The sequence below is a fragment of the Artemia sp. Qi Xiang Cuo genome, chromosome 13, assembly GCF_049724085.1.
Source record: "Artemia sp. Qi Xiang Cuo chromosome 13, ASM4972408v1, whole genome shotgun sequence".
Taxonomy (NCBI): domain Eukaryota; kingdom Metazoa; phylum Arthropoda; class Branchiopoda; order Anostraca; family Artemiidae; genus Artemia; species Artemia sp. Qi Xiang Cuo.
In genome coordinates, this window is record NC_142806.1 from 47,653,536 (window position 1) to 47,676,430 (window position 22,895).

A 22,895-nucleotide genomic window follows, 5' to 3' on the forward strand; every position below is an offset into this window, starting at 1 on the left:
ATCAATGCATTTTAATCCTTCATATCTTTATATTGATTACTTAATTTTATACACGGGTCTTTGTTTCCATTGTATACTTCACGCTCCCCCCCCACCCCCACAAAGATAAAACGAAAACAAATGACGAGTAAAATTGAAATATATACATATTTGTATTCGACATTTGCAAACGAATACTTTTTTTAATCCATTCAATGTAGGCTATGTATAGACCCAGGGAGTAGCTTTAGAGCCAAGATTCTCGGAAAAATATCAATGCATTTGAATCCTTCATATCCTTATATTGATTACTTAATTTTATACACGGGTCTTTGTTTCCATTGTATACTTCACGCTCCCCCCCCCCCCACAAAGATAAAACGAAAACAAATGACGAGTAAAATTGAAATATATACATATTTGTATTCGACATTTGCATACTAATACTTTTTTTAATCCATTCAATGTAGGCTATGTATAGACCCAGGGAGTAGCTTTAGAGCCAAGAATCTCGGAAAAATATCAATGCATTTGAATCCTTCATATCCTTATATTGATTACTTACTTTTTTTAATCCATTCAATGTAGGCTATGTATAGACCCAGGGAGTAGCTTTAGAGCCAAAAATCTCGGAAAAATATCAATGCATTTGAATCCTTCATATCCTTATATTGATTACTTAATTTTATACACGGGTCTTTGTTTCCATTGTATACTTCACGCTCCCTCCCCCCCACCCCCACAAAGATAAAACGAAAGCAAATGACGAGTAAAATTGAAATATATACATATTTGTATTCGACATTTGCATACGAATACTTTTTTTAATCCATTCAATGTAGGCTATGTATAGACCGAGGGAGAAGCTTTAGAGCCAAGAATCTCGGAAAAATATCAATGCATTTGAATCCTTCATATCCTTATATTGATTACTTAATTTTATACACGGGTCTTTGTTTCCATTGTATACTTCACGCCCCCCCAACCCCACAAAGATAAAACGAAAACAAATGACGAGTAAAATTGAAATATATACATATTTGTATTCGACATTTGCATACGAATACTTTTTTTAATCCATTCAATGTAGGCTATGTATAGACCCAGGGAGTAGCTTTAGAGCCAAGAATCTCGGAAAAATATCAATGCATTTGAATCCTTCATATCCTTATATTGATTACTTAATTTTATACACGGGTCTTTGTTTCCATTATATACTTCACGCTCCCCCCCCACCCCAACATAGATAAAACGAAAACAAATGACGAGTAAAATTGAAATATATACATATTTGTATTCGACATTTGCATACGAATACTTTTTTTTAATCCATTCAATGTAGGCTATGTATAGACCCAGGGAGTAGCTTTAGAGCCAAGATTCTCGGAAAAATATCAATGCATTTGAATCATTCATATCCTTATATTGATTACTTAATTTTATACACGGGTCTTTGTTTCCATTGTATACTTCACGCTCCCCCCCATCCCCACAAAGATAAAACGAAAACAAATGACGAGTAAAATTGAAATATATACATATTTGTATTCGACATTTGCATACGAATACTTTTTTTAGTCCATTCAATGTAGGCTATGTATAGACCCAGGGAGTAGCTTTAGAGCCAAGAATCTCGGAAAAATATCAATGCATTTGAATCCTTCATATCCTTATATTGATTACTTAATTTTATACACGGGTCTTTGTTTCCATTGTTTATTTCACGCTCCCCCCCCCCCATCCCCAAAAAGATAAAACGAAAACAAATGACGAGTAAAATTGAAATATATACATATTTGTATTCGACATTTGCATACGATTACTTTTTTTAATCCATTCAATATAGGCTATGTACAGACCCAGGGAGTAGCTTTAGAGCCAAGAATCTCGGAAAAATATCAATGCATTTGAATCCTTCATATCCTTATATTGATTACTTAATTTTATACACGGGTCTTTGTTTCCATTGTATACTTCACGCTCCCCCCCCCCATCCCCCCACACATAAAACGAAAACAAATGACGAGTAAAATTGAAATATATACATATTTGTATTCGACATTTGCATACGAATACTTTTTTAATCCATTCAATGTAGGCTATGTATAGACCCAGGGAGTAGCTTTAGAGCCAAGAATCACGGAAAAATATCAATGCATTTGATAGCTTTTTTTTTATACCGAATGAATTTCATATCCTTACATTGTATACTTTGTTTCCATTGTATACTTCAGCTTTTTTTTTATACCGAATGCATTTCATATCCTTATATTGATTACTTAATTTTATACACGGGTCTTTGTTTCCATTGTATACTTCACGCTCCCCCCCCACCCCCACAAAGATAAAACGAAAACAAATGACAAATGAGTAAAATTGAAATATAGCCATGGTATGTTTATTGAAAATCCTGCAATAATTTTAGAACAAGACTGCCCACCATTAGCCTCATTTCCAAGGTAAAAAATTAGATAAGATTCAATCAGGAAATAGTAATTTATATTCTTAATACAAAAGCGGGTTCATTTCACAACAAATTCAATCAGAGGAAATGCATACTTCAGAAAAATGGATGTTAGTTCATATTTATTGTTTGGATTTAGAATTGCATACCGTTTTTATGCTGGGTAGACTGAGCTTTGAGCCTGTATGCAGGGTGAAGGTTTTCAACCCTCTATATTTTTTATAATACTTTTATTTTCCACACAATTCGCCTAATTTCTGAGGTTTTGATGAAATTGGCGACCACCTAGAAATGTCAAGTCGGTAGAAAATTGACAGTTACTCTCAATCTAAGAACTCTCTACCAATTTTCTACCGAAAATAGTATCAGCATATTTTTGTTTGTTGGAAGATGGATTGGGATTTCGTTAGGATAAAAAATATTGAAAATCCTCCAGAACCATTGATAGCGCATAGGGCATCAAAACGAAGTTTCAGTCGCTGTTTTTTTGTTTTTTTTACAAGAACAGGCAGCAAGCCTGACGCCCAACCTTGCGGCAGCGAGAATCAAACTCTTGGCCCCATATTGCCAAGTAGAAGATCAATTCACTATGCTACCACATGATGGAACTCGGTTGATGTCATAAAAAATTGTAGAAGTGGAAACACTGTCACAGTGCTATAATGTACTTTACATGAAACCTATGCATGTATGTGAACAACGTTTTATCAACGATTTATTGCACACAATTTTATTTATCAGTTCATGAAGCCCATTTACCTAATATCTTTAGCTAAGCCAAAGATAATGCAAATTAGGTAAGCGTTTGATTAGGTTTTGGGGCCAAGCCAAAAAATTATGAAAACAGTTACTCGTAAACAGATATATTTTTTTTTTGACAAGGAAATAAGACTTGGTATGCAGTGGTCTTGTGAATAGTTTATGAATATTGAATTAAAAAATATTAATTTTCAAGTAATCCAAACTGCAGTAATTATACGAAGAGAAAACTATCCAGCACGCAAAAGAAATATATATATAAATATATACATATATATATATATATATATATATATATATATATATATATATATATATATATATATATATATATATATATATATATATATATAAACCCCAAAAAATCTTCAATCTGACCAGGCAGTTGCAGAATTTATTTGAGGCAAAGTGATTTAAAAAAAAATACCATTCTAAAGAATAATATTGATAATTGGAATGAAAAGTTCCCATGAATCGCGAACATTAAGGATTTCAAGGAAGGTGGTGGGCCCAAGGACCCTTTCCTCCACCTGCGTAAGTTCTTGAATCTGAATGCACCTAATTGTAGCGTTTTGTCTCTCTATATCTGTCTATGATTCTTGTATCTAATTTTTAAACCCACAAAACAGGAAATGCGTAGTTTACAAGAATGCAGCTATTCCCTCACAGAGATCCAATCGAGGACAGACACTGGCCTCATAGCTCTTACTGTTATCCAGGTTTTGTTCAGTAAACTCTGCCTAGTAATTAAATAAATGAAAATAGCTTTGTAATAGTAAATGACACCTTTACCCTCTATCCTCCCACTGAGGTAGGATCAGGTGCAGAACATATAGGTTGATCGAGATGAGACTCACATTATCTAAAATTATTCAGACTTAATTCAGTTAATTTATTCTAATTTGAATTTCCCTTCTATTCTGACGCATTGCTGTGAATGCTTTTGAATTTTAAAAACTGTTTATTCTTCGGGCGTGAATTGAAGTGGTCTAAAGGTAGTAACAAATTTCGAGGGGGACGCAACCTCCCCCTCGAAATTCTGAAAAAAGCTTTTAAAGCATTTATGGTCTTGCTGTCAGCAGTCCCCTTGATTTTTGTTGTATACTTCGATAATATACTTCTCCACTTTAGAGATCTTATATATATCTGTCTAGGTCTAGATCCTACACCTTTAAGATCTCTCTCTCGTTCTTAGTAGAAAATTGTCATTCCCTCGGCCATTTCCAGCATTATACACCGTTTTCCTTTTTTCACGTTCTTAAATGCCTGAGAAAGATTGAACATTAAGAATGAAACAGATTAGCCCTATAACAGCATTGCAGTAACACTAATCCTCCTGATCAGTTTTCTATAGGGCATGGATCTACAAATATTGTCAACTACGTTGGCCAACATGAAAACCTCAGAATAGATTCAATACCTTATTTAATTTCAAATTCTAATAGAACATTTTACTTTTAAATCCTAACCGTAGTAATACACGAACTTTCTCTAATACCTCAGAGAAGTTGTGAAATTCTTTGAACTTCTTGAGCTATAAAGGAGCCGCCGTAAGTCTCTAACTCTATCGGAGAACCTACACTTCACAGCGGAGCAGTTTTTTGGACACAGTCTTTATTTACTTAATAGTTTTAGGAGATAAACATATTGGTCGTCTAACTGGTCATTTTTTTTCTCAAATTCGAAACAAATAGATTGGAGAGGGTTTTTAATTTCTTGGTAAAGAAGGGATGAAATGAAGACGGATACAAGAATTAGAGTTACAGTGGCTGCTTTTAATTGTCAAATTTCTAATCTAATAACTTAAACTGTAAAAAAAACTTGCCCGATTCTTGCTCGTTTTAGCCAACAATGTGTGCCAAAATTCTTGTTGAATAAGAGAAGAGGATTGTTGATGAACCCAGGTAAGCAAGAACAGATTGTTGGACACCAATACATTTTGTTCCCTATCTTCTAAGGTCTTTTTTCATTTTCTCATTTTTCTGAACCAAGAACTTTCTATTAAGGCCAACAAAGAAAGAAGAATGGCAACTTCTGAGGTTAGTTCTTTTATCGCCTCTTGGATATAGTGTAAGAATAAAAAAAAAAAAATGCAAGACATGCCTGAGAATTATGCAGCCGTGGAGGTTACAGGAATTAAAACCATTTTCGAACTTAAGGTTATGAAACACGGTATACTTGAATTTAAATAAAATGTAAGAATATGAATTAGGTCATTTTTTTTTGTCATGGTCTGATGAAAAAGGCGTCAAAACTCCTGTATTAAAAAAACAGTCAATTTAGCAGAAAGGGAAGAGAACTTAGGAGAAAGGCCTGTTATCGTTTGAACAAAAAAAAAAATGCCACTTATACTGATTAACCGAGCCACACAAAAGACCTATTGGTAATTCGATTGAAAAATCTTCTATTTTGTGTTTCAATCTCTGAAAAATATTTAAATCCTTTAGTTTAAAATTTGTGAATTAAACCAAATTTTCAAGTTAATTCACCAAAGAAATTAGAATAACTTATCAACTAGCATTATCAACTAGCCATTTACATGCATTGTGCTTTGCTTTGCTTAAACCTTGCCCTGGTGAAGATCTCCAGACTGGACTTAATTCAAATGCTATATGGATGCTTGCAAGTGTTTTTTTTTCTATTCCCCCAAACGAACTGAGTCATTAGTTTCTGTTCTGTGTCAGAAAATCTCCTCCGGTTTTCTGACACATGGTGAGTTGAAAGACATGATAGTATTGTCACTTTTCTTGAGCTTTTCCCTGCTGTTGAAGAACTCTAATGACAATATCAAAGCAGGCAGAAATGTTGTATGAAGAGCTGCTGACAAAGTTTAAAATACAAACTCTGAAAAAAAGCAGAGAGAAACTCTGCATGGATTTTGGAAGAAAACCTCTGATCAAGCCAATCCACGAAACCCTTTTCCCTCCTCAGTCCACAACAAAACGACTCCCAAACAGGTTTGCAGTGCCTGTTGAGAAACTTCAGCCGGTACGCTGTCCCGGCGTACCAGCATTTAAAAATATAAATGGTCTTACTTTTACAACTTTAATAAATCAAATACTATTAACATTTTGATTACATAGACCCAGGGAGTAGCTTTAGAGCCAAAAATCTCGGAAAAATATCAATGCATTTGAATCCTTCATATCCTTATATTGATTACTTAATTTTATACACGGGTCTTTGTTTCCATTGTATACTTCACGCTCCCTCCCCCCACCCCCACATAGATAAAACGAAAGCAAATGACGAGTAAAATTGAAATATATACATATTTGTATTCGACATTTGCATACGAATACTTTTTTTTAATCCATTCAATGTAGGCTATGTATAGACCGAGGGAGAAGCTTTAGAGCCAAGAATCTCGGAAAAATATCAATGCATTTGAATCCTTCATATCCTTATATTGATTACTTAATTTTATACACGGGTCTTTGTTTCCATTGTATACTTCACGCCCCCCCCCCACCCCCACAAAGATAAAACGAAAACAAATGACGAGTAAAATTGAAATATATACATATTTGTATTCGACATTTGCATACGAATACTTTTTTAAATTCATTCAATGTAGGCTATGTATAGACCCAGGGAGTAGCTTTAGAGCCAAGAATCTCGGAAAAATATCAATGCATTTGAATCCTTCATATCCTTATATTGATTACTTAATTTTATACACGGGTCTTTGTTTCCATTATATACTTCACGCTCCCCCCCCACCCCCACAAAGATAAAACGAAAACAAATGACGAGTAAAATTGAAATATATACATATTTGTATTCGACATTTGCATACGAATACTTTTTTTTAATCCATTCAATGTAGGCTATGTATAGACCCAGGGAGTAGCTTTAGAGCCAAGAATCTTGAAAAAATATCAATGCATTTGAATCCTTCATATCCTTATATTGATTACTTAATTTTATACACGGGTCTTTGTTTCCATTGTACACTTCACGCTCCCCCCCCCACCCCCAAACAGATAAAACGAAAACAAATGACGCGTAAAATTGAAATATATACATATTTGTATTCGACATTTGCATACGATTACTTTTTTTTAGTCCATTCAATGTAGGCTATGTATAGACCCAGGGAGTAGCTTTAGAGCCAAGAATCTCGGAAAAATATCAATGCATTTGAATCCTTCATATCCTTATATTGATTACTTAATTTTATACACGGGTCTTTGTTTCCATTGTATACTTCACGCTCCCCCCCCATCCCCACAAAGATAAAACGAAAACAAATGACGAGTAAAATTGAAATATATACATATTTGTATTCGACATTTGCATACGATTACTTTTTTTAATCCATTCAATATAGGCTATGTACAGACCCAGGGAGTAGCTTTAGAGCCAAGAATCTCGGAAAAATATCAATGCATTTGAATCCTTCATATCCTTATATTGATTACTTAATTTTATACACGGGTCTTTGTTTCCATTGTGTACTTCACGCGCCCCCCCCCCATCCCCCCCAAGATAAAACGAAAACAAATGACGAGTAAAATTGAAATATATACATATTTGTATTCGACATTTGCATACGAATACTTTTTTAATCCATTCAATGTAGGCTATGTATAGACCCAGGGAGTAGCTTTAGAGCCAAGAATCACGGAAAAATATCAATGCATTTGATAGCTTTTTTTTATACCGAATGAATTTCATATCCTTACATTGTATACTTTGTTTCCATTGTATACTTCAGCTTTTTTTTATACCGAATGCATTTCATATCCTTATATTGATTACTTAATTTTATACACGGGTCTTTGTTTCCATTGTATACTTCACGCTCCCCCCCCACCCCCACAAAGATAAAACGAAAACAAATGACAAATGAGTAAAATTTAAATAAAGCCATGGTATGTTTATTGAAAATACTGCAATAATTTTAGAACAAGACTGCCCACCATTAGCCTCATTTCCAAGGTAAAAAATTAGATAAGATTCAATCAGGAAATAGTAATTTATATTCTTAATACAAAAGCGGGTTCATTTCACAACAAATTCAATCAGAGGAAATGCATACTTCAGAAAAATGGATGTTAGTTCATATTTATTGTTTGGATTTAGAATTGCATACCGTTTTTATGCTGGGTAGACTGAGCTTTGAGCCTGTATGCAGGGTGAAGGTTTTCAACCCTCTATATTTTTTATAATACTTTTATTTTCCACACAATTCGCCTAATTTCTGAGGTTTTGATGAAATTGGCGACCACCTAGAAATGTCAAGTCGGTAGAAAATTGACAGTTACTCTCAATCTAAGAACTCTCTACCAATTTTCTACCGAAAATAGTATCAGCATATTTTTGTTTGTTGGAAGATGGATTGGGATTTCGTTAGGATAAAAAATATTGAAAATCCTCCAGAACCATTGATAGCGCATAGGGCATCAAAACGAAGTTTCAGTCGCTGTTTTTTTGTTTTTTTTTACAAGAACAGGCAGCAAGCCTGACGCCCAACCTTGCGGCAGCGAGAATCAAACTCTTGGCCCCATATTGCCAAGTAGAAGATCAATTCACTATGCTACCACATGATGGAACTCGGTTGATGTCATAAAAAATTGTAGAAGTGGAAACACTGTCACAGTGCTATAATGTACTTTACATGAAACCTATGCATGTATGTGAACAACGTTTTATCAACGATTTATTGCACACAATTTTATTTATCAGTTCATGAAGCCCATTTACCTAATATCTTTAGCTAAGCCAAAGATAATGCAAATTAGGTAAGCGTTTGATTAGGTTTTGGGGCCAAGCCAAAAAATTATGAAAACAGTTACTCGTAAACAGATATATTTTTTTTTGACAAGGAAATAAGACTTGGTATGCAGTGGTCTTGTGAATAGTTTATGAATATTGAATTAAAAAATATTAATTTTCAAGTAATCCAAACTGCAGTAATTATACGAAGAGAAAACTATCCAGCACGCAAAAGAAATATATATATAAATATATACATATATATATATATATATATATATATATATATATATATATATATATATATATATATATATATATATATATATATATATAAACCCCAAAAAATCTTCAATCTGACCAGGCAGTTGCAGAATTTATTTGAGGCAAAGTGATTTAAAAAAAAATACCATTCTAAAGAATAATATTGATAATTGGAATGAAAAGTTCCCATGAATCGCGAACATTAAGGATTTCAAGGAAGGTGGTGGGCCCAAGGACCCTTTCCTCCACCTGCGTAAGTTCTTGAATCTGAATGCACCTAATTGTAGCGTTTTGTCTCTCTATATCTGTCTATGATTCTTGTATCTAATTTTTAAACCCACAAAACAGGAAATGCGTAGTTTACAAGAATGCAGCTATTCCCTCACAGAGATCCAATCGAGGACAGACACTGGCCTCATAGCTCTTACTGTTATCCAGGTTTTGTTCAGTAAACTCTGCCTAGTAATTAAATAAATGAAAATAGCTTTGTAATAGTAAATGACACCTTTACCCTCTATCCTCCCACTGAGGTAGGATCAGGTGCAGAACATATAGGTTGATCGAGATGAGACTCACATTATCTAAAATTATTCAGACTTAATTCAGTTAATTTATTCTAATTTGAATTTCCCTTCTATTCTGACGCATTGCTGTGAATGCTTTTGAATTTTAAAAACTGTTTATTCTTCGGGCGTGAATTGAAGTGGTCTAAAGGTAGTAACAAATTTCGAGGGGGACGCAACCTCCCCCCTCGAAATTCTGAAAAAAGCTTTTAAAGCATTTATGGTCTTGCTGTCAGCAGTCCCCTTGATTTTTGTTGTATACTTCGATAATATACTTCTCCACTTTAGAGATCTTATATATATCTGTCTAGGTCTAGATCCTACACCTTTAAGATCTCTCTCTCGTTCTTAGTAGAAAATTGTCATTCCCTCGGCCATTTCCAGCATTATACACCGTTTTCCTTTTTTCACGTTCTTAAATGCCTGAGAAAGATTGAACATTAAGAATGAAACAGATTAGCCCTATAACAGCATTGCAGTAACACTAATCCTCCTGATCAGTTTTCTATAGGGCATGGATCTACAAATATTGTCAACTACGTTGGCCAACATGAAAACCTCAGAATAGATTCAATACCTTATTTAATTTCAAATTCTAATAGAACATTTTACTTTTAAATCCTAACCGTAGTAATACACGAACTTTCTCTAATACCTCAGAGAAGTTGTGAAATTCTTTGAACTTCTTGAGCTATAAAGGAGCCGCCGTAAGTCTCTAACTCTATCGGAGAACCTACACTGCACAGCGGAGCAGTTTTTTGGACACAGTCTTTATTTACTTAATAGTTTTAGGAGATAAACATATTGGTCGTCTAACTGGTCATTTTTTTTCTCAAATTCGAAACAAATAGATTGGAGAGGGTTTTTAATTTCTTGGTAAAGAAGGGATGAAATGAAGACGGATACAAGAATTAGAGTTACAGTGGCTGCTTTTAATTGTCAAATTTCTAATCTAATAACTTAAACTGTAAAAAAAATTGCCCGATTCTTGCTCGTTTTAGCCAACAATGTGTGCCAAAATTCTTGTTGAATAAGAGAAGAGGATTGTTGATGAACCCAGGTAAGCAAGAACAGATTGTTGGACACCAATACATTTTGTTCCCTATCTTCTAAGGTCTTTTTTCATTTTCTCATTTTTCTGAACCAAGAACTTTCTATTAAGGCCAACAAAGAAAGAAGAATGGCAACTTCTGAGGTTAGTTCTTTTATCGCCTCTTGGATATAGTGTAAGAATAAAAAAAAAAAATGCAAGACATGCCTGAGAATTATGCAGCCGTGGAGGTTACAGGAATTAAAACCATTTTCGAACTTAAGGTTATGAAACACGGTATACTTGAATTTAAATAAAATGTAAGAATATGAATTAGGTCATTTTTTTTGTCATGGTCTGATTAAAAAGGCGTAAAAACTCCTGTATTAAAAAAACAGTCAATTTAGCAGAAAGGGAAGAGAACTTAGGAGAAAGGCCTGTTATCGTTTGAACAAAAAAAAAAAATGCCACTTATACTGATTAACCGAGCCACACAAAAGACCTATTGGTAATTCGATTGAAAAATCTTCTATTTTGTGTTTCAATCTCTGAAAAATATTTAAATCCTTTAGTTTAAAATTTGTGAATTAAACCAAATTTTCAAGTTAATTCACCAAAGAAATTAGAATAACTTCTAAGCCAAAGCATTAATAATCCCTTTTATGAAATTGACCAACATTCAGAAGACACTTCTGTCATTGCGCCCATATTCACCTTGCTTGACATTGGTCTGGAGTCCTTTGATAATTGTAACCAGATTTCTGATATTCGAAGGTTAAACTAATGTGTAGGCACTGGAAACCAGGAAAGGGCTTTTAATTTCCCGAAATAGATACGTGGATGCTTAGTTTCAAACCCATATACTGACTTTAAAGATGCTCTCGCTGACTTCAAGTATCATAATGAAGGACAGAGTCATGTTACTGCAGTACAAGAATCTATAATGTTTATCAAAATAAAAGAAGGAAAAGGCATTCCAGTTGACCAGCAATTGAGTTTACAAGTCACGAGGATAGGATTAAAAACCTAGAAATGTTAAGACAATTGTCCAGGCTATTCTATTTTGTAGTTTTCAGGTTCTAGCCCTGCGGGGTCTTCGTGAAAAAAGTGATTTCCTAACAAAAATGCTGAAGATGAAGGGGTATTCAGAGTTTGTATTATATGTGAACAAGTTAGTTGGAGTTCGCTTTGATGGAGGTTGTAGCATGTCCGGTTTGTATCAATCTCAATCCTCAATCATCAATCTCATGTCCGGTCTCAATCAGAGACATGAAAGCATTATCAACTAGCTATTTACATGCATTGTGCTTTGCTTTGCTTAAACCTTGCCCTGGTGAAGATCTCCAGACTGGACTTAATTCAAATGCTATATGGATGCTTGCAGGAACTTGTTTTTTTTTTGTTTTTTTTCCTATTCCCCCAAACGAACTGAGTCATTAGTTTCTGTTCTGTGTCAGAAAATCTCCTCCGGTTTTCTGACACATGGTGAGTTGAAAGACATGATAGTATTGTCACTTTTCTTGAGCTTTTCCCTGCTGTTGAAGAACTCTAATGACAATATCAAAGCAGGCAGAAATGTTGTATGAAGAGCTGCTGACAAAGTTTAAAATACAAACTCTGAAAAAAGCAGAGAGAAACTCTGCATGGATTTTGGAAGAAAACCTCTGATCAAGCAAATCCACCAAACCCTTTCCCCTCCACAGTCCACAACAACACGACTCCCAAACAGGTTTGCAGTGCCTGTTGAGAAACTTCAGCCGGTACGCTGTCCCGGCGTACCAGCATTTAAAAATATAAATGGTCTTACTTTTACAACTTTAATAAATCAAATACTATTAACATTTTGATTACTAAATATCAGTATATGTATATTAAACTGACAATGCACATTCATTTGTATTTTTTTTCAGTAAAGTGCAAATTATGTTCTGGTCTTGGGAAGGCCTAGGGGTTTTGAGCCCAACTCATGCTTAGTTCTGCTCGTTTTGAGTTTGACTTGGTTATTTGTTGTTATTTCTGTTCCTTTGGGAATTCATTTGTTTATCGATGCCGATTTGCGGTTGTTTCACGCGTGGTAGATTATTCGATTTTATTTTTGATAATTTTTGCTTAATGGAGTTCTTTACTTTTCTTTGAAAAACTTATTTTGTGGAAAGTTTTTTTAATTAATTTCTGTTCGTTTTATATTGACATAGTCTTTTCAGGGAAGAAGAAAATAGTACTTTAAATCTTTTTGTTTTTTAAGAATTTATAGCTTGGTCTGCTATTTGTATGCTGGAGAAATATTTTCAGCAATTTTTAACAACATACACCCTTTTAAAAATCAGGACACAAATAGTAGTGTTTAATTTCATGTCAAATCTCCTCTAGTTGACCTGAAATGGGAATCTTGATACCAGTCGCAAAAAAATACTATCGCATTTTTTGATAGCTTGGCTAAGCTAACACTGATTTGATTTTGTTAAATCTTAAGAGCAGAATTAGAACTGAAAGTTTGAACATAATACCCTCATTGGTTCTTGTGATACTGCTGAGATGCCTTATTGGGAATTAGCATTAACACAGTGCATTTTGATTTAATATTAAGGCAACATTTAGTTTTTAAAGATAAAGGCAAATGCGAGGGTGGGCGTGAGAGGGGGATTAGTTGCCATCGAATCACTTTCGACTATTAAAAAGGGCATCAGTCCTTTCTATTTTCATTCAAATGAGCCCTTTTCGAAGTTCCTACGACAACTCCTTCGATACGAAGTGCCCTAGTCTAAACAACAACAACAGAAAAGTAATACATCATACCCACATCGACCTTTACTATAAAAATGTCAAGCCTTCCAATAACTTTTGACTATCCAAAAGGGCACTAGGCGTTTCGATTTCCAATCGAATAAGCCCTTTTTGAGTTTCTACGACAACGCTTTCTATAAACACCTTAAATGCCCCTGGGGCATAAATTACAACCCTTACCCTAAGGGCTGTGAGGATGGTTGTCACCCTCTAAGACATACTTTCAACTACATTGAACGAAATAACTGCGTCAACGCTTTGATTGGATGTGTTTGAAGCAAGGGTGAACGGGAGGGTGGCGTTGGTTGCTCTCCAATCACCTTTAACAATTGAAAGAAGAAATAATTCTTTAAATTCCCAGTAAAGTCAGCCCTTTGCTGGGGGGGGGGTTGTCACCCTCAAATACCTAATTTCCAGATCTTTCTACTACGTTGAACATAACGGCTATATGAAAATTTTCATTGGATGTGTTTTAGGGAATGGTGCGCTTGACAGGGTGTTTACTTAACCTCCGATTACTTTCGACTACCAAAAAAAGTACTAACCCTCTCTAATCCCAATTGAATGAATCCTTTTTGAAATTTGTACGACAACTCTAACTATAAAAACCTTATATGCCCCAAGGGCATCACTTACAACCTTTGTCGTGGGGGCTCTGGGGGGTTTGTCATCCTTAAATACATAATTTCCAGAACTTTCGACTACGTTAAACAAAATGGATATCTCAAAACTTTGATTGGATGCGTTTGGGAAAATGGTGGGCGTGAGAGGGGGATTAGTTGCCCTTCAATCACTTTCTACTATTAAAAGGGCACTAGTCATTTCAATTTCCAGTTGGATGAGCCCTTTTTGATGTTTTTACAACATAGCTTTCTATAAGAACCTTACATGCCCCCAGGGCATAACTTACAATCCTTGCCCTGAGGGTTGTGGGGGGGGGGGGGGTTGTCATCCTCAAAGACCTAATTTCCAAAATTTTCAACTACGATGAATAAAATGGCTATCTAAAAAGGCGTGAGAGGGGGGTAAGTTGTCCTCAAATCAATTACGACTATTGAAAAGGGCACTAGCCCATTGACTTTCCAATCGAATGAGCCCCTTTTCAAGTTTTTACGACAAAGCTTTCAATAAAAACCTTATATAACCCCAGGGCATAACTGATAACCCTTGCTCTGAGGACTGTGGGGGGAGTGTCTGCTCAAAGATATACTTTCTTGAACTTTCAACTGCATTGAACAAAATGGCTATCTAAAAATTTTGTTTGGATGTGTTTGGGGAAATGGTGGGCTTGGAAGGGATGTTAGTTGCCTTCCAATAACTTTAGACTATTAAAAAGGGCACTAGCCATTTCAATTTCCAATCGAACTAGCCCTTTTTGAAGTTTCTACGACAACGCGTTCTATAAAAACCTTATATACCCCCATGGCATAACGTACAACCATTGCCCTGAGGGCTGGGGGGGGCAGTGTCCTCCTCAAAAACATAATTTCTATCTGGAAATCAACTACGCTGAATAAAATGGCTATTTAAAAATTTTGATTGGGTGTGTTTGGGGAAAAGTTGGGCGTGAGAGGGGGGTTAGTTGCCCTCAAATCACTTTCGACTATTAAAAAGGGTACTAGCACTTTGAATTTCCAATCGAATGATGTTTTTTTTGTGTTTTTACGGCTAAGTCTTCTTTAAAAACCTCATAAATCCCCAGGGTATAACTTATAACCCTTGCCCTGAAGGCTGTGGGGGTGTGTCCACCTCAAAAACGTTATTTCTATGTGAAAATTAACTACGCTGCACAAAATGGCTATCTCAAATTTTTGATGGGATATGTTTTGAGAAATGAGGAGCGTGGAAAGGGTGTTAGTTGCCTTACAATCCCTGTTAACTAATAAAAAGGGCACAAGCCACTCTAATTTCCAATTGAATGGGCCCTTTCCGAAGTTTCTACAACAACTTCTTCGATACGAAGTGCCCTGCTTTAAAGGAAAAAAATAACAAATGATATATTGTGCTAACGTTGTTCTTACATGCCCTCAGGGCATAATTTAAAACCCTTGCCCTGAGGTTTGTTGGGGAGTGTCCTCCTAAAAACATATTTTCTATCTGGTCATCAACTACGCTGAACAAAGTGGCTAGCTCAAAATTTTGATTTGATGTGTTTGGGGGAATGATTGGCGTGGGGTGGGGGGGGGGGGCTAGTTGCCCTACAATCACTTTCGACTATTAAAAAGGGCACTAGCCACTGCAATTTCCAATCGAATGAGCCATTTTCGAAGTTTCTACGACAACTCCTTCGATACGAAGTGTCCTGGTATGGAAACCAAAAACAAACCAAAAAAAAAAAAAAAAAAAAAATACAAATTCAAAAAAACATAAAAAAAAAAACATTGTTCTTTACTTAGCCACTGCGAATGCGCTGCCTATGACTATAATATGACTATGTTTGTATAATGTGACTAATGCTTTTTAATGAGACTATACCAAAGAAATTTGGCATTGCCATGAAGATTTTGGTGAAAATAAAAGTTTATATATCTATCTATCTGTTGTTGGAGTACTGGAGAGCTTTGTTGACAACCAGTCCGATTCAGGTATAAGGGCAAAAGCCAACTCCTCAGTATATCACTGTCGCAGATATCACTGTGATATAGCAGATATCACTGAGTTCAGCTTTCATTTCCCCTCTGGTTCTTGTTGAAAAATAAGTTCAAATTCTGTTTCTCTGCAGAAGGAAAATTTAGATCTAATTACCTACTGTGAAAATACCAAACAATGCAAGTCTGTATTATTAAGAGATAGTGGAAGCAGATTTTCCTTCTTTTTTTTATGGAAAAGCAGTCCAGAGAGCTGAGTGTTGGGATTCTATGCCTTAATACCAAGACGCAACGTCGGTGATTCTCCTCTTCAGACACTTCTCTTTTTTATCAAGAACTTGTCTTTTTCCTTACCTCAAACAACTATGTGAAGAATTCGATACAAGATTTCTTAACCGCCAAGTTACAGCATTACAAATTCAACTTCTGTTCCCTTGCTGTATTGCTGATGCTGTGTTAACCAAGGTTGTGACGAAGCTACAAAAAGACAAACAGTTCTGTTTCTCTGAGACTAGCCTCCTTGCTGAGCTAACTGTCTGGGAAGCCAAGTGGAGGTCTATGGGCGAGTCTCATCATCCTGATAAAGTTTTTGAAACTCTTGGCGTATTCGACAGCCGCTTTTATCTAGCTTTACATTCACTCTTGATTGTATTCTCCCTGTTACCACAGCATCTGTAGAACGTGCATTTTGCACGCTAAAGCAGCACAAAACAAACCTCCAAAATAAGACAGGAGAGGACAGGTTGAATGGTCTTGCACACATGTCTATCAATCACAACGTCAAGATGGATATTGACAATGTTTTAAGCAACTTTATATGCTGCTGGCTAAAAGTATAGGGCAATATATATTTTGTCTTATCCTTTCTTATCTCAGCTCTTCTACAGTTCCATTGATTCAAAATGTTGTAGATAAGTTAAAACCTAGTGTCATACAGAAAAAAACACAGAAGGATCCACACAAAATGGCCTAACAGACAACCCCACCATTTAACAGGCGAAACTGAAAATTCACACTACTGTCATAAGTTTCTGTTAATGAATAACAAAGATAAATGTTTACGTTTCTCTTTCTCTGGTTACCCACAGGATTACCACACTGTCAGGCTCACTTACTTAATAAGAACAATATGTTGACCAGTCTGCTTATCTAACTTGGCAACTATAAAAGCAAGTTATTTTGTACTGTTCATATGGGAGAAAATAAAACCAAAAAACCAACAAACAATTACAATAGAAATTTGCACTGTTTAATTTGCCATTGAACAAAACCTTTTGTGCAATCCAGTGATTTAGTTTGACCCTATCTTGATTTTTATAAACGCTAATTATATTGGATCTATCTTTTTTTGTTAAACTTACATATTCAAATTGTGAGAGGTTAAGTTAGTATAGAGTAAAAAAAAAAAAAAAAAAAAAACAATATTAAAACTATTACATCACAAAGTATTGCACACCCAAGTGATTAGCCAAACAGGAATTAACTAAGAGCTAATCATTCCAATGTAATCTAATATTGTTTGTAACAATCTACGCAATGAATTGTAATGATTCCCATTCAAATTTAAAAAGAAATATATCCTTACTCCGCAATTTAAATCTTTTTTTAGCAAGAAAAGCTATAAAAATAATTTATTGCACAACATTAATTTTACAGGACAATGAAAAAAAATATCATAATTGGCACTTTTCTGTTTCCAGGCACCCCCCCCCCACAAACTCTTGGACCTACACGCACCTACTTCAAAAGACCTTAGCTCCGAGAGGGCTGTAAGTAGTTGCTATCTTTAAATGTTTGTTCTATAAAAGTAAACAACCTTGTTCATTTTACTTAGGTGACTCCAGAGCTTCACTACTACAACAATTGCCATGGTATTCATTGCCATATTTTTTTCTAAGGTACAGTTAATAGAATTAAAAAAAAAATTATCTGAGAAAAAATAGCATTACGTGCCATATTTTGCTGAATAAGAGAACAATCTTTATTACAACCCTCCCTATAAAGACTAGATTCTTACGACTAGCTCTGACCTTCATAAGAGCTAATATAAATATAGACAAGAATTATAATAGATGACAAACAATAAAAACTTACTATATGAACACTTTTTGGGTCCATGAGCCATGCATTATACATTTCCTCAACATAGGTTGAACTACTTCCATTTAGAAAAGGTTCAGCTGCTAGAGCATTTGCAGTTGGGGGTGGAGGGGGTGCAGATAAACATCTTATAGCTTCGCCAGTTCTCGTCAAGAATGTCACCAGCTTTTCTGTTCCGCATGATGGCAATATACTACTCACAAGTTGTTTTGTTCTATACATCTCTGACTAACCTAGATAAAGAATAGAATTAAACAACAAGGATAGTGATGGATTTCTGCTCTTTTAGATTTCTAAAAACCTACTTTGTCCAACTTTTTCTGTCAATTCATTAACAGGACATTTCACCATTTTCCCTCTAATCCCACTCCAAGGTACTCTAGAAAGCTGAAACAAAAATGTGAACTTATGCTAAAATAGATAATTCTCTCCAAAAATACTTTCAAATGTGAACAAATACCCTTTAAAGGTAAAATGAAAGCTTTATTTGATACAATTTGAAAATGATTTATTTCAAAATGACTACCACAAACTGCAATAAGCTTGATTCACATTTCAAAGTACAACCATTAGATGCAAAATTCAATGGACATTAAACATGATAATTAAAATATATATTTACTGCTTGTGAATTTACTTGTATGGACTATCTGCACAATTTGGAGTCCTTTCTGATGGCACAGCACTTATCACCCCTAGAAACACATTTCTTGGATCTTTGGGATATTCTGATTAAAATGACTATTTTGGAATTTAGTCCAATACAAAGTTGGACTGTAAATAAACAAATGGCATTGAAAGGACGTTTGGTTGCACTCTCATTGACTTTGGTCTTTTAAAGGGTTCTTATAAATTTTGATGAACAAATGAATATGCTGAACAAAATGGCTATCTAAAAATTTTTATTGGATGTGTTCAGGTAAATGATGGGTGTGGGGGGATGGTTCCCTCCAATCACTTTTGCCTCTTAAAAAGGGCACTAGAACTTTCAATTTCCAATCAAATGAGCTTCTTTCAAAGTTTTATGACAACTCTTTCTATACAAAGTGCCTTGGCAAAAAAAAAAAAAAAATAAAATACATAGTGCCTTCTTTGCTATTTACTTAGGCAGTGATATTGTGATGCCTATGATTCTATTGCTGATGTCAAAAATAGAGAATACAGCATTACAAAAAAAAAAAAAACAGCTGTTACATAGAACTTTGGAATAAATTCCAGGATAGATCAGCTAAGTCTATAAAAATAACAGTTGTGCTAACTTGTGGGAAATGTAGATACTTAGATTGCCTTTCTTTAGCAGTTTAAGGACAATGTACAGCTGTTACCAAAATGACTCTGAGTTACCATATAATATGGTTGAAGAAACGAAGTTGATTGCTGAAAACCACTCTGTATGTTTTATTTTAGTATCAGTGATAAGCTTCTTGAATTTCAATTATCATCAATAACCAGACGTTATACAAACACAGAAAAGGTCAAGGAGAAAAAAAAAAATATAAGACAAGCAACAATAACAATCATGCAATAGCACTGTAAAGAAACAAACTCAAATTACCTGGTGATATGACCCTAGTTTTTCCAGAGCTAATGTTTAAATAATGTCTGAATTTCAATTATCATCAATAACCAGATGTTATACAAACACAGAAAAGGCCAAGTAAAAAAAAAGTATAAGACAAGCAACAATAACAATCATGCAATAACACTGTAAAGAAACAAACTCAAATTACCTGGTGGTATGACCCTAGTTTTTCCAGAGCTAATGTTTAAATTTTTCTTAATTTTTACTCTTTGCATGGAGGGGCAGAATAAATCAGATTAAAAATCTATATTTGTGTTGCTTATGTCTTCTTGTTCAACCCTAACTTGCTGATGCAACCTACACAAGCACCATCACTGCACAAGACAAACTAAAACGTCAGTAGAAATTTAATATTGCTCTTTACCTTGATTCAAAGAAACTAGTTTTTTTTTCTAACCTAACTTCATTTAAGGTTTGCAATTTGAGCTACATATTGCACAGATAATCTGTTGGAGATACCTAATAGTTTTGAGTCATTAGCATAGAGGGTTAGGTTGTTGCTAGCTTCAGTTACATCATTGAAATAGAGAAGAAACAATGTTGGTCCAATACTGTTCCCCAAGGAATGCCAGTTAAGACTTTGAGGTTGTGAGTAGACACAAACACTGTCTGTTGAGAAGAGTTGTACCATTTGTGTTCATGAACCATGAAGTCCATAAGCCAATCTACTAGCTCTAGGTATATTCCTACTGCATTTAACTTGGAGTGAAGCCACTTTTATGGACCTTATGAAATGCCTTGGGTAGGTCCAAAAGAATCAAATCTATGTCAAGGCCTTCATCCAGGAATTGAGTAATCTGATTGCATGTATCTAAGAAGTTACCTTCTACAGGTTTTCCTGGTAGGAAGTCTGGTATGCTTCAGGAAGCTTATTGTTAACTATCCTCTCAAGGGCTTTTGTGACAGCAGATGTGAGGCTGATGGGTCAGTAATTGTATGCTTTTGATCTTTCCCCCTTTCTAAAAATATGCTTGATGTTGGCAAATTTGGAGGAACTTCCTTATAATCAAGGGTATGTAAAATAATATAGCACTTTTCAGGGAAATTTTACCAGCCTCTTATTTTGGTAGGTGGGGGAGGATATTGTTGGGATCAGTGGTCTTATTGGTGTTGAGGCTTGTCATTTGTTTTACAACCATATACATTGTAGTGTTACAACAGGTCATTTACTTTAAAATGTTCTGTTTATATTCAAAGGGGTATTGCTTTCCGGTTGATTGGTGAAAACTGTGGCTAATTGTGCATTTAGGAGATCACTTATACCTAGGGTGGCTCAAAATTAGTTTCCATTGGCTGTGATTAAGTCATTTATTGGTCTATTGTTGTAGTCTCAGCTAGACATGTAGTTCCAAAATTTCTTGGGATTCAACTTATTTTGGTCAGCAAGTAATATTTTTAAATTATGGCACTGTGGTGTGTTTGCAGAATACTCAGGTCAACAATCAAACCCAGAATAGAGCACTATCCATCTTGATTACTGTGCTGTCCTTTCAGATAAAAAACAAATCTTAAAAGAGTCCTACTCAAGGAAAGGAGCAGTCCAGTTTTGCCATGATTGATCAAAACAGGACCAAGAAAATATAAAGTACTTGTTACAGAGCTTAAACAGAGAATAGCTGCTGGTGAAAAAACCATGCAATCCGTGACTTCTTGACTATGACACACAGACAGAGTCAATCTGGTCATGGATTTTCTGACAGGTTTGACTCTTCTCAGCCAATAGTGAGAAGGTTTTCTCTAGAGCATGTGATGTTGTAAGCAGAGTTCTCTAAGGCACTGTTTTGGGTCCTACTATACTCCTCATACACATCAACAATATTGAGAATGAAAAAAAAACAATATCAGTCTATGCTGATGACTCCAAGCTGTTTGCATCTGCTAATCAACAAAGTCTGCAGTTTGACCTTTAAATCCAAACATGAGCACAAGAATGGCTACTTGAGTTTGACATAGCAAAGTGCAGCATCCTTCACTATGGTAGCAATAACCCTCATTGCCAGTACAACAAGTCTGACCCCAATTCAATGTCAAACTCAGTGCTTAAGACTAGTCCTGAAGAAAGAGATCTAGGAGTACTAATTGATGAACAACTAAAGTTTCATGGCCATTGGCAACAAGCAGTCTCAAGAGCAAATTCAAGCCTTGGTCTCCTTAAGCACATTATAACTACCTGCTGCCACTAAGTCTTTATAAGACTATAGTCAGGCCTGTATTAGAATCCAGTGCATGTCTCATCTCCCCTTCCTATAGGAATGATACTAGTCTAATTGAGGGAGTTCAGAGGCAAGCCAAAAAGTGCATAACTGGTCTACATGATCTCCCTTACAACAAGAGACTAGAGCACCTGCAGCTGCCAACACTTGTCTTCACTGTATTGGTGAGAAGATGCTGGCTTACAAGTATAATAGTATACTCAACCTTATAACCCCCTCTTTACAAAACATTCAAGCCAGCAAAATACAAGAGCCCACTCACAAAAGCTATCAAAACATCTGGTTAATACACAAATGCAGTAGCATTTCTTCTCCTAGCACATCATCAATGACTGGTATAGTCTTCAATCTGAAATGGTGATTGCACCTGTGGCTGAGTTCTTGAAGTCCAGACTTGACATGGAATGGAATCACAAGTCATTGAAATATGAGTGGGACTGCCCATCCCTTGTTATATGCAACCATATCATATACTCTATCTAAAGTTGCTGTTGTGCAGTGGTGTCAGCTTTAAACCACTGAAGAATGGTCATTACAGACCATACCTGGGTATAAGCCTAGGGTTCAAGCACTACATAAGGAAGCATTTTAAGAAAACAATTCTTACTTCATAATATTCAGAATAATCCTAGTTTACACACTTTGCAGGGGGAGAACCTTGATCTTCACTTCTTTCACTGCTGTACAATTTTTTTCTACAACATTCTGAAAAAAAATAAAAATTGATTTGACTGAATTTTTTTGTTTTCAAATAATCTATATTTGTAGTTAAACTCCATCAGTGCCATCTAATAATTTCCCCAAAAAAATTATAATTGACAAATACTGATAAATTAGGTTGGAGTAGT

At 35.1% G+C, this 22,895-nt stretch overlaps 1 protein-coding gene across 1 annotated transcript in view; it reads right to left on the reverse strand.

Moving 5' to 3' along the window:
- LOC148945348 (2-oxoglutarate dehydrogenase complex component E1-like) overlaps positions 1–22,895 on the reverse strand; it is a 50,301-nt gene that overhangs the window by 24,610 nt on the left and 2,796 nt on the right. Inside the window, exon 2 of the mRNA XM_089099014.1 lies at positions 18,247–18,485. Coding sequence (XP_088955140.1) covers positions 18,247–18,474 — 228 coding nt within the window. The 5' untranslated portion in view covers positions 18,475–18,485. The remainder of the gene's footprint in view (positions 1–18,246; positions 18,486–22,895) is intronic.